The sequence below is a fragment of the Vipera ursinii genome (assembly GCF_947247035.1).
Source record: "Vipera ursinii genome assembly, chromosome: 7".
Lineage (NCBI taxonomy): Eukaryota > Metazoa > Chordata > Lepidosauria > Squamata > Viperidae > Vipera > Vipera ursinii.
The window spans coordinates 9,040,788-9,052,287 of record NC_139521.1 but is presented as its reverse complement, the minus strand read 5'-3'; the positions used below and the strand labels follow the sequence as shown (position 1 = coordinate 9,052,287).

Genomic DNA, 11,500 nt, shown 5'->3' with positions numbered 1-11,500 from the left:
GTCATTTGCATTCTTTTAGAGAGTCGTTGAGGCCACTTGGAGGCTTATCTGTGTCCTCAGGATCACCTGAGTAGTGAAAAAATTTTTGCTGTCTGGGAAGAATATAAATCCTCCCATTCCCCACCATCCAGTCAGAGCTGAAGAAGCTTCTTGGATGAGAAGCGAAATATCTTCAAAGAAAAATAAGAAAGGCCAATTGCCTCTTGAAAACAGCAGTTTTGGGACGACCATGTCCTGGATGACTGAGAATCTCCATAGACATATTGTACTCAATGTGAAGGTCTGAAAGGACAGCAAGGTCATTTACTAATTCATTAAGGACCCTTTGAATCAAAATGGAGGGCAACCTAATTGCCCTTTGGTGGCCAAATCAAAACTTAATAGCCATTTAATGCCAAATCAGATGGCAATTAAGGCACCTGTAATCTTAATCCATTAACTGATTATTTGAGTAATGATTGGCAGGGGTAGGATAATAAAGACCAAGCTGGATTAACACTCAGACGTTGCATTATACCCATTTCTCCATCCCTTTGTTTATCTGTATGCTTATGTGCAGTTTGGCAACACATGCTACTGTAACTCAGTCCTGCAAGCCCTGTACTTCTGCCGGCCGTTTCGGGAAAATGTGCTGGCGTATAAGGTCCAGCAGAAAAAAAAGGAAAACCTCTTGACTTGTCTAGCAGACCTTTTCCACAGCATTGCTACACAGAAGAAGAAAGTTGGGGTGATTCCTCCCAAAAAATTCATCTCAAGGCTACGGAAGGAGAACGGTATGTGTAGTTCCAAGCTGGTCAGTGGCTCTGCCCCCATTACTTTTCAGGTTGCTGTCTGAGACATGTCACACAGTTTACACGCGTTTACATATCTGAAAGGGACGCAGTGGCTCAGTGGGTTAGGACGCTGAGCTTGTCGATCAGAAGATCGGCAGTTTGGCGGGTCGAATCCCAAGTGCCGCGTAGCAGAGTGAGCGCCTGTTACTCGTCCCAGCTTCTGCCAACCTAGCAGTTCGAAAGCACGTAAAAAATGCAAGTAGAAAAATAGGGAACACTACGGTGGGAAGGTAACAGCGTTCTGTGCGCCTCTGGCGTCTAGTCGTGCCGGCCACATAACCACGGAGACGTCCTCGGACAAACGCTGGCTCTTCGGCTTTGAAACGGAATGAGCACCGGCCCCTAGAGTCGGAAACGACTAGCACGCGTGTGCGGGGGAACCTTTACCCTTTACCTTACATATCTGAGCTGCAAAAATCTGGATGGTCAGTAGTGGAAGTGATGCAGCTTTCACTGTCCTGCCAAGTAGCGGTTACCTGTGCTTGTTACAGCCCAGTTTATTTATTTATTTTATTTATTTTAATTCCATTTATATCCCGCCCTTCTCCGAAGACTCAGGGCGGCTTACAAGCTTAGCAGTAGCCTTCATTCTATGTATATGCCTGCTTATTAGGGCTTTCGGCCCCCCGCCAAGCGGCATTATTACGAGGCAACGGGGAGACTTTCTTGTTTTTTCTTTTGAGCTCTTGAGCGCTGAAGAAGCTTCTCGGATGAGGAGCGAAACGTCTTCAAAGGAAAAACAAGAAAGTCCGGTTGCCTCACGGAAAATCACCTTTGGGATAACTATGACCTGGATGACTGAGAATCTCCATAGTAGACTGTTGTTGTGTGTGTGTGTCCCCTCGGGCCAGTGTTTTTGAAGCCTGGCGACTGCCTGAGGCTGAGCGTGACCAAGCCAAGGACATCCAGCTGGAACTAGAGCTTAGTGCCTTAACCACCATACCAAACTGGCACAGCTTTAGAATATTAATACCTGTGCAGCCTCAGCCAACTTTGATGGTTTTAGATCTGTGCGCCAGCTAGGCTGGAGTGAATGAGAAATTCAAGGGCAGGGAATGACTGTTCCTCCAAAGAGCTGCACTTTATGCCTTTTCTATCTTTGGGATCCCCACTGCCCTTTGAGGAGGGTTGACAGAGGGAGAATTTTGCATTGTCTCTCATTGGGTGGCATGCTTGAGCCCATTTTTCTTTACTGTATTGGATGCAGTTGGAATTTTAAAAAAGATGAACTGAGCAACAAATTATGCTAGAGCCCAGTTCTCTTTTGTTGGGACAAATCTTAGCAGAAACAAATCCATGTTTGACCCACATAAAGTGGCTTAGACCAGGGTTCTTCGAACTTGGCCCTTTTATGACTTGTGGACTTCAACTCCCAGTATTCCTCAGCCAGGCACGCGTGCCTGGCTGAGGAATCCTGGGAGTTGAAGTCCACAAGTCATAAAAGGGTAACAGTTCCCTCACGCTGGCTGAGGAATCCTGGGAGTTGAAGTCCACAAGTCATAAAAGGGTCACCGTTCCCTCACGCTGGCTGAGGAATCCTGGGAGTTGAAGTCCACAAGTCATAAAAGGGTCACAGTTCCCTCACACTGGCTGAGGAATCCTGGGAGTTGAAGTCCACAAGTCATAAAAGGGTCACCGTTCCCTCACGCTGGCTGAGGAATCCTGGGAGTTGAAGTCCACAAGTCATAAAAGGGTCACAGTTCCCTCACGCTGGCTGAGGAATCCTGGGAGTTGAAGTCCACAAGTCATAAAAGGGTCACAGTTCCCTCACGCTGGCTGAGGAATCCTGGGAGTTGAAGTCCACAAGTCATAAAAGGGTCACAGTTCCCTCACGCTGGCTGAGGAATCCTGGGAGTTGAAGTCCACAAGTCACAAAAGGGTCACAGTTCCCTCACGCTGGCTGAGGAATTCTGGGAGTTGACGTCCACAAGTCATAAAAGGGCCAAGTTTGAAGACCCCTGGCTTAGACGTTTCTGTTGTCTGCTGTGAAAAATGTCCTTCGCCCAGGAGTTGCCTCATTCGGAGCAATGCCTGGAATGATCAGGAGACCTCAAGGCATCCTGTAGAGAATCCGTCATGTGCCGTGAAGCGACAGCTGTTAGCATCCTCACGTTTGCTAACCGTCCTGATTCCCAGTGCCAGCCACAGCCGTAGGTTTGAAAATTAAAGGCTGGGGACTGAAGAGATAAATGGGTATAGTTTGGGAGATCTGGTTTTTCTTAATTATGATCTATTTTTATTCCTCTCATTCTTTTCTCTCTGTACTGGTTTTATTTATTTATCGCTGTTGTGAGCAGCCCAGAATTGGGTGCATGACAAAATGGTCCGGCTCTAGCCATTTTTTATATAAATAAATCGGGTTGTTTGGTTTTTTTTAATAGATCTTTTTGACAACTATATGCAGCAGGATGCTCACGAATTTTTGAATTACTTACTAAACACCGTTGCTGACATTCTGCAAGAGGAGAAAAAGCAGGAAAAACAAAATGGCAGATTGAAAAACGGAAACATGAACGAAGCGGAGGAGAACAGCAAACAGGAGCTGACCTGGGTGCACGAGATCTTTCAGGGAACCTTGACCAACGAAACGAGATGTCTGAATTGTGAAACTGTAAGCACTGGCAGGATTAAAACAAGAATTACCTGTAAAACAGCTGGATAATCCTTGCATAGTCAAAGAAATCTCTACCTTTATAACAGGGGCCTTCAAACTTGGCCCTTTTATGACTTGTGGACTTCAACTCCCAGAATTCCTCAGCCAGGCACGCGTGCCTGGCTGAGGAATTCTGGGAGCTGAAGTCCACAAGGCATAAAAGGGCCAAGTTTGAAGACCCCTGCTTCATAAAGTCTTTGAAATGAGTTGGTAAAGTCAATATTTATTTATTATATGTGTGTTTGGGTCCATTTATCTGTCCCCATTTATTGTAAACTTTATTTTTTTAAAGGACTGCCGATCTCTCCGTCCAGTTTCTTTATATATGCAGAGAGCATGTGTACGTAATTTTAATGTGCAAATCTCTATGCCAAAAGCAGGCATGTGTACAAAATTTAAATATGCAAATCTCTATACCAGCAGCTCCCAACCTTTTCTATACCCCGCACCCCTAAAACGCTTCAGATATCTTCTCGCACCCCTTACAAAAGTTCGAAATAACAGCAGCGAATTATGCACGTACACTATAATTTTGAAAACCCAGGTTTTCACGCCCCCTGGAATATTGTCGCACGCCCCTGGTTGGGAACCCCTGCTCTACACAAAGAGCAGACGTACATATGTTTAATATACAAACACCTGCAGGAATTTGGGGACTTATGACCACAACGGAAACTAGAATTTTGGTTGTTGAGTGAAGTGCCTGTTACGCGAGATGCTCATGTCACCCCTTTGCTCAGTTGACTGCCATCCTGGCTCTCTCAGTTGCCCTTGTTAAACAATTCTGTGGGTCATTAAGGGGAGCACAGGGATGCCTCGGGGTGGGGGAGGCCTGGTCCTGCTGCCCACCCCACCATGTCCAGCAAGTCTGTTACAGCAGAGGTCCCCAACCTTTTGGGCACCACCAGGGGCCAGTTCCATGAAGAGGGTTTTTTTCACAGACCAGAGAGGGGATGTGGTTTTGCGTGCTGCCTGCATCCTGCAGATGGGGCTTTGCTTGTTTGCACGGGCCTTTTTTTGGCATGCCGCAGAGCGGTGCCTGTCCACAGACTGGGAGTTGGGGACTCCTGTGTTACAAGGACCAGCAGCATGCACAGCTTGCTCCACTCAACTTTGTATTTTTCCGCAACTGTTGACAGGCATGTCCAACTAACGTGAGTTGTACCCTTACTACAGAGGCTGCAGAGTTGCTTTTCTTGCACTGGCAAGTTGAACCAAATTGTGGCCACTTTAATAAGAGCAACCAATGTAAGGCAGCCACTAGATGGCAGCAAAGGGATATGGAGAAATCTAACTTTTGAATGTCATCTAGTGCAGAGGTCGTCAACCTTGGCAGCTTTAAGACTTGTGGACTTCAAGTCCCAGAATCCCTCAGCCAGCAAAGGCAGCCTCTGTAGAAAGAGTGCACACCAAGGAACTCCTAATGGGGTGCAGGAATAGAGCTCAGATGTTAAGGATCTCGGCTCTGTTTCTGCATCCTGCTGAAGAAGTACAGTTCTTTTGTGCACAGAAGGGAACTCCTCCGGTGGGACGTGGAAATGGAGCTTAGATCTTCACAGGAGGATGTTAGTTCCCTTCCGCCAGTGGCGAGAGGGAATCTTCTCACCAGGTGGGCAACAGCAGGCAACCTTCACTGCCAGGTTCTCCATTGACTTTCTGGGGAAGCCGGCAGAGAAGATTCCAAATGTCAATCTCATCATTGCGGGGTGCTTGGCAAAGGATGGTGTAAGTATGAACAGGTTGCCAAGCACCCGGATCGCAATGGCTTGATGGGCAGCGCAACATTTCCCAGGCCGTCGACACTTCGAACAGCCGTTCAACAACCAGTCCTAAGTCAAGGACCACTTGTATGCAGACATGTAATGTGTGTGCATGCTTTTAGTGCACAAATCTATGACCTTGGGAAAAGTTTAAAGATTTAAGTCGGTGGGCGCCCAAGAATGACTTGGAAGACACGCTTTAAACGTTGCACAAAGGCAGCCCTTCTCTGTTGCTGAATGAGGCCGCCATGTCCTTTTCAGGCTTCTGAATGCCGCCAATTTAAGAAGTGAACTCATTTAAGTGCATGTTAAGCAAAGTTGCATTTCTTGTACGGGCAAGCTGGACAAAATTGTGGCCACTTTAATAAGAGCAACAGCAAAGAGGTATGGAGAAATCTAACTTTTGAATGTCATCTAGTGCTAGGGGTCCTCAACCTTGGCAACTTTAAGACTTGTGGACTTCAACTTCCAGAATCCCTCAGCCAGCAAAGCTGGCTGAGGAATTCTGGGAGTTGAAGTCCACAAGTCATAAAGGCCGTTGGAAGACCCCTGATACAGCGTGACCATCCATCCAGGATTATAAAGGACAGTCCTTTCTGAAATAAAAATATCCCTTATAGGTATTTAATTTATTTATTTATTTTATTTATTTATTTTATTACATTTATATACCGCCCTTTCCTGAAGGACTCAGGGCGGTTTACAGGGTGATTAAAAAACAAAGATACAAAAGTTAAAAACAAATTTAAAAAAATTATATTCGTCCCTGCATAAATAAAACCCCAGTTAAAATTAAGATTAATTCTCAGCCTGGGCCAGAGAGCTCGAAGAGCCAGGTCTTCAGGTCCCGGCGGAATGAACGGAGGTCGGGGGCAGTCCTCAGCTCCACTGGCAGCTGGTTTAACTATTTTAACTAATTTAACTATTTTCTTGAATATTTTTTTATAAAGAATTTTTTTAAAAGAATAACTTTTTAAAAATTCTTATGAATATCTTTCAGATCTGTCACCTTTTCAGGTCTGTCCTTTATTTTTTCCAAGACAATGTAGTCATGGTAGCTATGAGGTTCTATGGATGATGATGACAATTTTTATCCCAACTTTTTTTTTAAATAGAACAAGGTGGCAAACGTTCTTAATAATCATATTTCCTCTTCTTATTTTCCCCACAGAAACAATCCTGGGAGATGGGTTGGGCTAAGAGACCCAAAGCTTCCCAGCCAGTTTTCACAACTAACAATAAAAATACAAAATAAAATTCTGCCTTGGAGTTATGTTGAATACACACATAATCATAGTTAGCAATATCTGAACCATGATTAGATGTTACCCTTGCATTGAACCGCAAATGCCAATCTGTGAATTTAGAAATTCATTTGGTAATGCTTTGCATTGGGGAAGTTGATTCAGTAAAACCTTCCTGATGCATTGACAGGATGAGAATCATTATTATAGGGTATCTAGCCTTCAATTAATATGTTGCAATGCTTTAAACTGCTTTTCAATCTTATTTTTGTGGCAGGTTAGCAGCAAAGATGAAGATTTTCTTGATCTCTCTGTTGATGTAGAACAGAATACATCCATAACTCACTGTTTAAGGTAAATACATTTCCACAGTGACCAGCATCATTTCTGCTTTATGGTTATTAAACTTTAGTGGGATGTGAAAGGAAAAAAAACTCTATAGGTGTTTCAGAATGATGTAGCCTAAGTCAAATAAAGAAGTATCAGTGAAGCTGATAAATATGAGACAGCAGTGTCTGGCAGCAGCCAAAACAGCCAATGCAATCTTAGTTTAAATTAGGGATAGAATCGAGAGCACACGTTCTAATACCGCTTTGCAAAGCCTTAGTAAGAGCAGACTTGGATGGAATACTGCATCCAGTTCTGGTCACCATGATCTAAAAAAGATGTTGAGATTCTGGAAAGAGTGCAGAGAAGAGCAACAAGAATGATTAGGGGGCTGGAGGCTAAAACGTACGAAGAACAGTTACAGGGTATGTCCAATCTAATGAGAAGCAGGACTGACGAGAAGGGGTAACATCATAGCAGCGTTCCAATATTTGAGGGGCTCCTACAAAGATGAAAAAGGGACGTGGTGGCTCAGTGGGTTAGGACACTGAGCTTGTCGATCAGAAGGTCCGGCAGTTTGGCGGGTCGAATCCCGAGTGCCGCATAACAGAGTGAGCGCCTGTTACTCGTCCCAGCTTCTGCCAACCTAGCAGTTCGAAAGCACGTAAAAAATGCAAGTAGAAAAATAGGGACCACTACGGTGGGAAGGTAACAGCGTTCCGTGCGCCTCTGGCGTCTGTCTAGTCATGCCGGCCACATGACCACGGAGACATCCTCGGACAAGCGCTGACTCTTCAGCTTTGAAACGGAGATGAGGACCGGCCCCTAGAGTCGGAAACGACTAGCACGCATGTGCGGTGGAGCCTTTACCTTTACCTTACAAAGATGTGGAGGTGAAACTATTATCCAAGGCACCAGAAGGCAAGGCAAGAAACAACGGGTGGAAACTAAGCAAGGAGAGAAGCAACCCAGAACTAAGGAGAAATTTCTGAGTGGTGAGAGCAATCAACCAATGGGTATAGCTTTCCCTCAGAGGTTGTGGGTGCTCCATCACTGGAGGCTTTCAAAAAGAGACTGGACAGCCACTTGTTTGGAATGGTACAGGGTGTCCTGCTCAAGGAAGGGGTTTGGACTAGAAGACCTCCAAGTTCCCTTCCAACTCTATTCTGTGTTTTAAGTCAGAGAATACATGGTGTAACAGAATATTTGGCAAAAAATACACGTTTTTGAATGCCTCTGTCATTTGCTTCAGAGAAGTCCCATCTATTGTAACAGGACTAGTCAGAATCCAACGTAGGAATAGCACAAAGACAAAACGAAACCCAACTATTATTTGTCAGACCAAAAGCCTTCTATTCAATAACGTCAAGTGTTTGTTTCCAAGCTTTAGAAACTCTATTTATCATAGCATTTAAATTATCCGTTATATGCCGTTGAATTAAAATACTGTACAGGTGGTCTTCAACCACAATTGAGCCCCAATTTTTTTTTTTTACGTTCCTGGACTCCATACTTCCGTAATGTTGGCCCATCGTTTCTCCAATGTTATCTTCTAGGGTTTTTTTTCACAGTTTGACAAGTCTTGGGAAAATGCTAATAATTTTTATCTGGAATCTTTTATGGCCTTTTACTGTTTTTACGTGCATGTTTCTTTTTTTATTACTCGTCCCAGCTTCTGCCAACCTAGCAGTTCGAAAGCACGTAAAAATGCAAGTAGAAAAATAGGGACCACTACGGTGGGAAGGTAACAGCGTTCCGTGCGCCTTTGGCGTCTAGTCATGCCGGCCACATGACCACGGAGACATCCTCGGACAAGCACTGGCTCTTCGGCTTTGAAACGGAGATGAGCACCAGCCCCTAGAGTCGGAAACGACTAGCACACATGTGCGGGGGAACCTTTACCTTTACCTTTACCTTTGGCTTTGCTAAATTGGGTATTTGTCAAATAAAATGATCCTGTAAAATTGCAGGAGGGAAGGAGTTCTACTATTCCCGCGCTGGCATTTGTGTAAAAGCATCCTACGTGTGCCTATGATTGCCCCAAGATAATTTCCCTGCTCAACAGCTGCCATGAAGCTACTGTGAAGCCAGGCATAATAAACAATTCACAGCCCTCTAAAAATTGATACCTCTTACTACTTTTCAGAGACTTCAGTAATACCGAAACGTTGTGTAGCGAACAGAAATACTACTGTGAGACCTGCTGCAGCAAACAGGAGGCTCAGAAACGGTATGTGAATATGCTTAAAAAGAACGAAACATCGATTATAAACGTATTCTAGTTTAAGAGGGATATGTTGGCTTGTTTTGTTTTTTTTGACAGTATATTATTTTTGTCTTTTGTTCTTTCTGTTTCAAGATACGAAAAAGGTAAGTGTTGGGATGGTTTATATGAGGGGGGAAAAGATTTCAATACATAAGTGTAATTAACTTATAGGGTTTCCTGCCTGAGCAGGGGGTTGGACTAGATGACCTCCAAGGCCCCTTCCAACTTTACTGTTATGATTATGATTAACTCTTAAGAGAATTTTAACAGGTAAAAAATGTTTTCTTTTGAATATTTTGGGGAAAATTTAAATGAGAACTTTAAAAACAGGATCTGTGATCAGATGATCTAGATCAGGGTTAGGCAACCTTGGCTCTTTTATGAGTCATGGACTTCAACTCCCAGAATTCCCTGAGCCAGCATGGCTCAGCTTAGAAACCTCTCCCTTTTCCCTCAGCATGGCTGGCTAGGGAATTCTGGGAGTTGAAGTCCACGAGTCATAAAAGAGCCAAGGTTGCCTACCCCTGCATTAAGGCAGCCTGTAAACATTATGCATTCTCTAAACCTGTGTTTCTCAACCTCAGCAACTTTAAGATATGTGGACTTTGAGAATTTTCCAGGCAGCCATTTTACCTCACTTTTATCTTTTCATTTATCTTACCTTACTGTATCTCATCTTACTTCTTTTTAACCTCTCCTTTAGTGAAGTTGATCTCATTGTTTGTTGATAGTCTCAATTGACTAGTCAAGTTGTCCAATACGATATGACAGCCATTCATGGAAGATTGTTGTTGTTAGCTGTGAAGTCGTGTCCGACCCATCGGGACCCCATGGACAACTTTCCTCCAGCCCTTCCTGTCCTCTACCATCTTCTGGAGTCCCTTTAAGCTCATGGCTACTGCTTCAGTGACTCCATCCAGCCACCTCATTCTCTGTCATCCCCTTCTTCTCTTGCCCTCCACCTTTCCCAGCATTAGACTCTTCTCCAGTGAGTCCTTCCTTCTCATTAGGTGGCCAAAGTATTTGAGCTTCAACTTCGGGATCTGGCCTTCTAAAGAGCAGTGAGGGTTGATCTCCTCTAGGACCGACCGGTTTGATCGCCTTGCAGTCCAAGGGACTCACAGGAATCTTCTCCAGCACCAGAGTTCAAAGGCCTCAATTCTTTGGCGCTCAGCCTTTCTTATGGTACAACTTTCACTGCCATACATTGCAACTGGGAAGACCACAGCCTTGACTATACGCACTTTTGTTGGCAGGGTGATGTCTCTGCTTTTTAGTGTGCTGTCTAGATTTGCCATGGCTTTCCTCCCCAGGAGCAAGCAAGGAAGATTATAGGAGGAACAGAAACACAAATGTTTCGTTCCTTCCCTTGGCGCTAATAGCAGCCCAGCATGGGTCTCCTTCCAAGTAGCTCTCAAAATTTGGTTCTCCACACGCAGGAGAATGAGATGGTGGGGCCATAAAATCATACTTACTGCCTGAAGAAAAAGGAAAAAAAACATTACTATGTCAAATGATATGTCCTGTCTCTAGTTCAGGTTTTCTTGAATGTTCAAATTGATTCATCTCTTAACTCTGGTGCTTTGGAGGAGGGGGTGAGGAGAGGAGATAAACTATTTTATTTGGGACAGCTGTCGATTTTGTTTTAAAAGGAAGTATGAAGTTTTCTTTTGAACAAACTACTTTTTTAAAAAAATAAAAAATAAAAGTGCTAATTATTATGGAGGAGAAGAAAAAAGAGACCGGCTTGAAGTATAACTTTAATGTCGGATAAAAGTAAATTATTCCACTCGTAGGATAGAATGCTGTCTCTCCATGCTTGTCGAAACTGATGGTATATTGGAATTACAACATCCCAAAATTCCTAACCGCCATGCCCAAGGTGCCTCATGGTTATGGGAGTCCCAAAACCCCCAGAAGTTCTCTCAGTTAGGGGAAAGCAGATCAGAGGGAGCCAACCTTGATTCCACCTTCCTCTTTCGGCTTTGTAGGATGAGGGTTAAGAAGCTGCCAATGATCCTCGCCCTGCACCTGAAGCGGTTCAAGTACATGGAGCAACTACACCGATACACCAAGCTCTCTTACCGAGTGGTCTTCCCCCTGGAGCTGCGACTCTTCAACACATCGGGGGAGGCCATCAACCTGGACCGTATGTATGACTTGGTGGCTGTGGTCGTTCACTGTGGCAGGTAAGTTGCCCCCTCTGCTCTGCCAGGACGTAAACCTTAGATAAGGAATATGAGTTTTACCCACCTGATCGAGCGTGCCTTTCAACCCGGAAACCAAAATAAGGTTCTCTTCTCTTGCACCGAAGGTTTTTTTATATATATATCCAGGGATAGCGGAGGCATTCAAAAGTAGGCAAGCTTATAAAGCTAAAATAACAAGAGCACTTATATACCGCTTCACGGCCCTCT

At 44.3% G+C, this 11,500-nt stretch overlaps 1 protein-coding gene across 1 annotated transcript in view; it reads left to right on the top strand.

The window, feature by feature from the left end:
• Window positions 1-11,500, top strand: part of USP46 (ubiquitin specific peptidase 46) — a 41,238-nt gene that overhangs the window by 21,325 nt on the left and 8,413 nt on the right. The window contains exons 3-7 of the mRNA XM_083367922.1: window positions 560-773; window positions 3,215-3,444; window positions 6,768-6,844; window positions 8,964-9,047; window positions 11,075-11,272. Of these exons, the coding sequence (XP_083224048.1) occupies window positions 560-773; window positions 3,215-3,444; window positions 6,768-6,844; window positions 8,964-9,047; window positions 11,075-11,272 (803 nt within the window). The remainder of the gene's footprint in view (window positions 1-559; window positions 774-3,214; window positions 3,445-6,767; window positions 6,845-8,963; window positions 9,048-11,074; window positions 11,273-11,500) is intronic.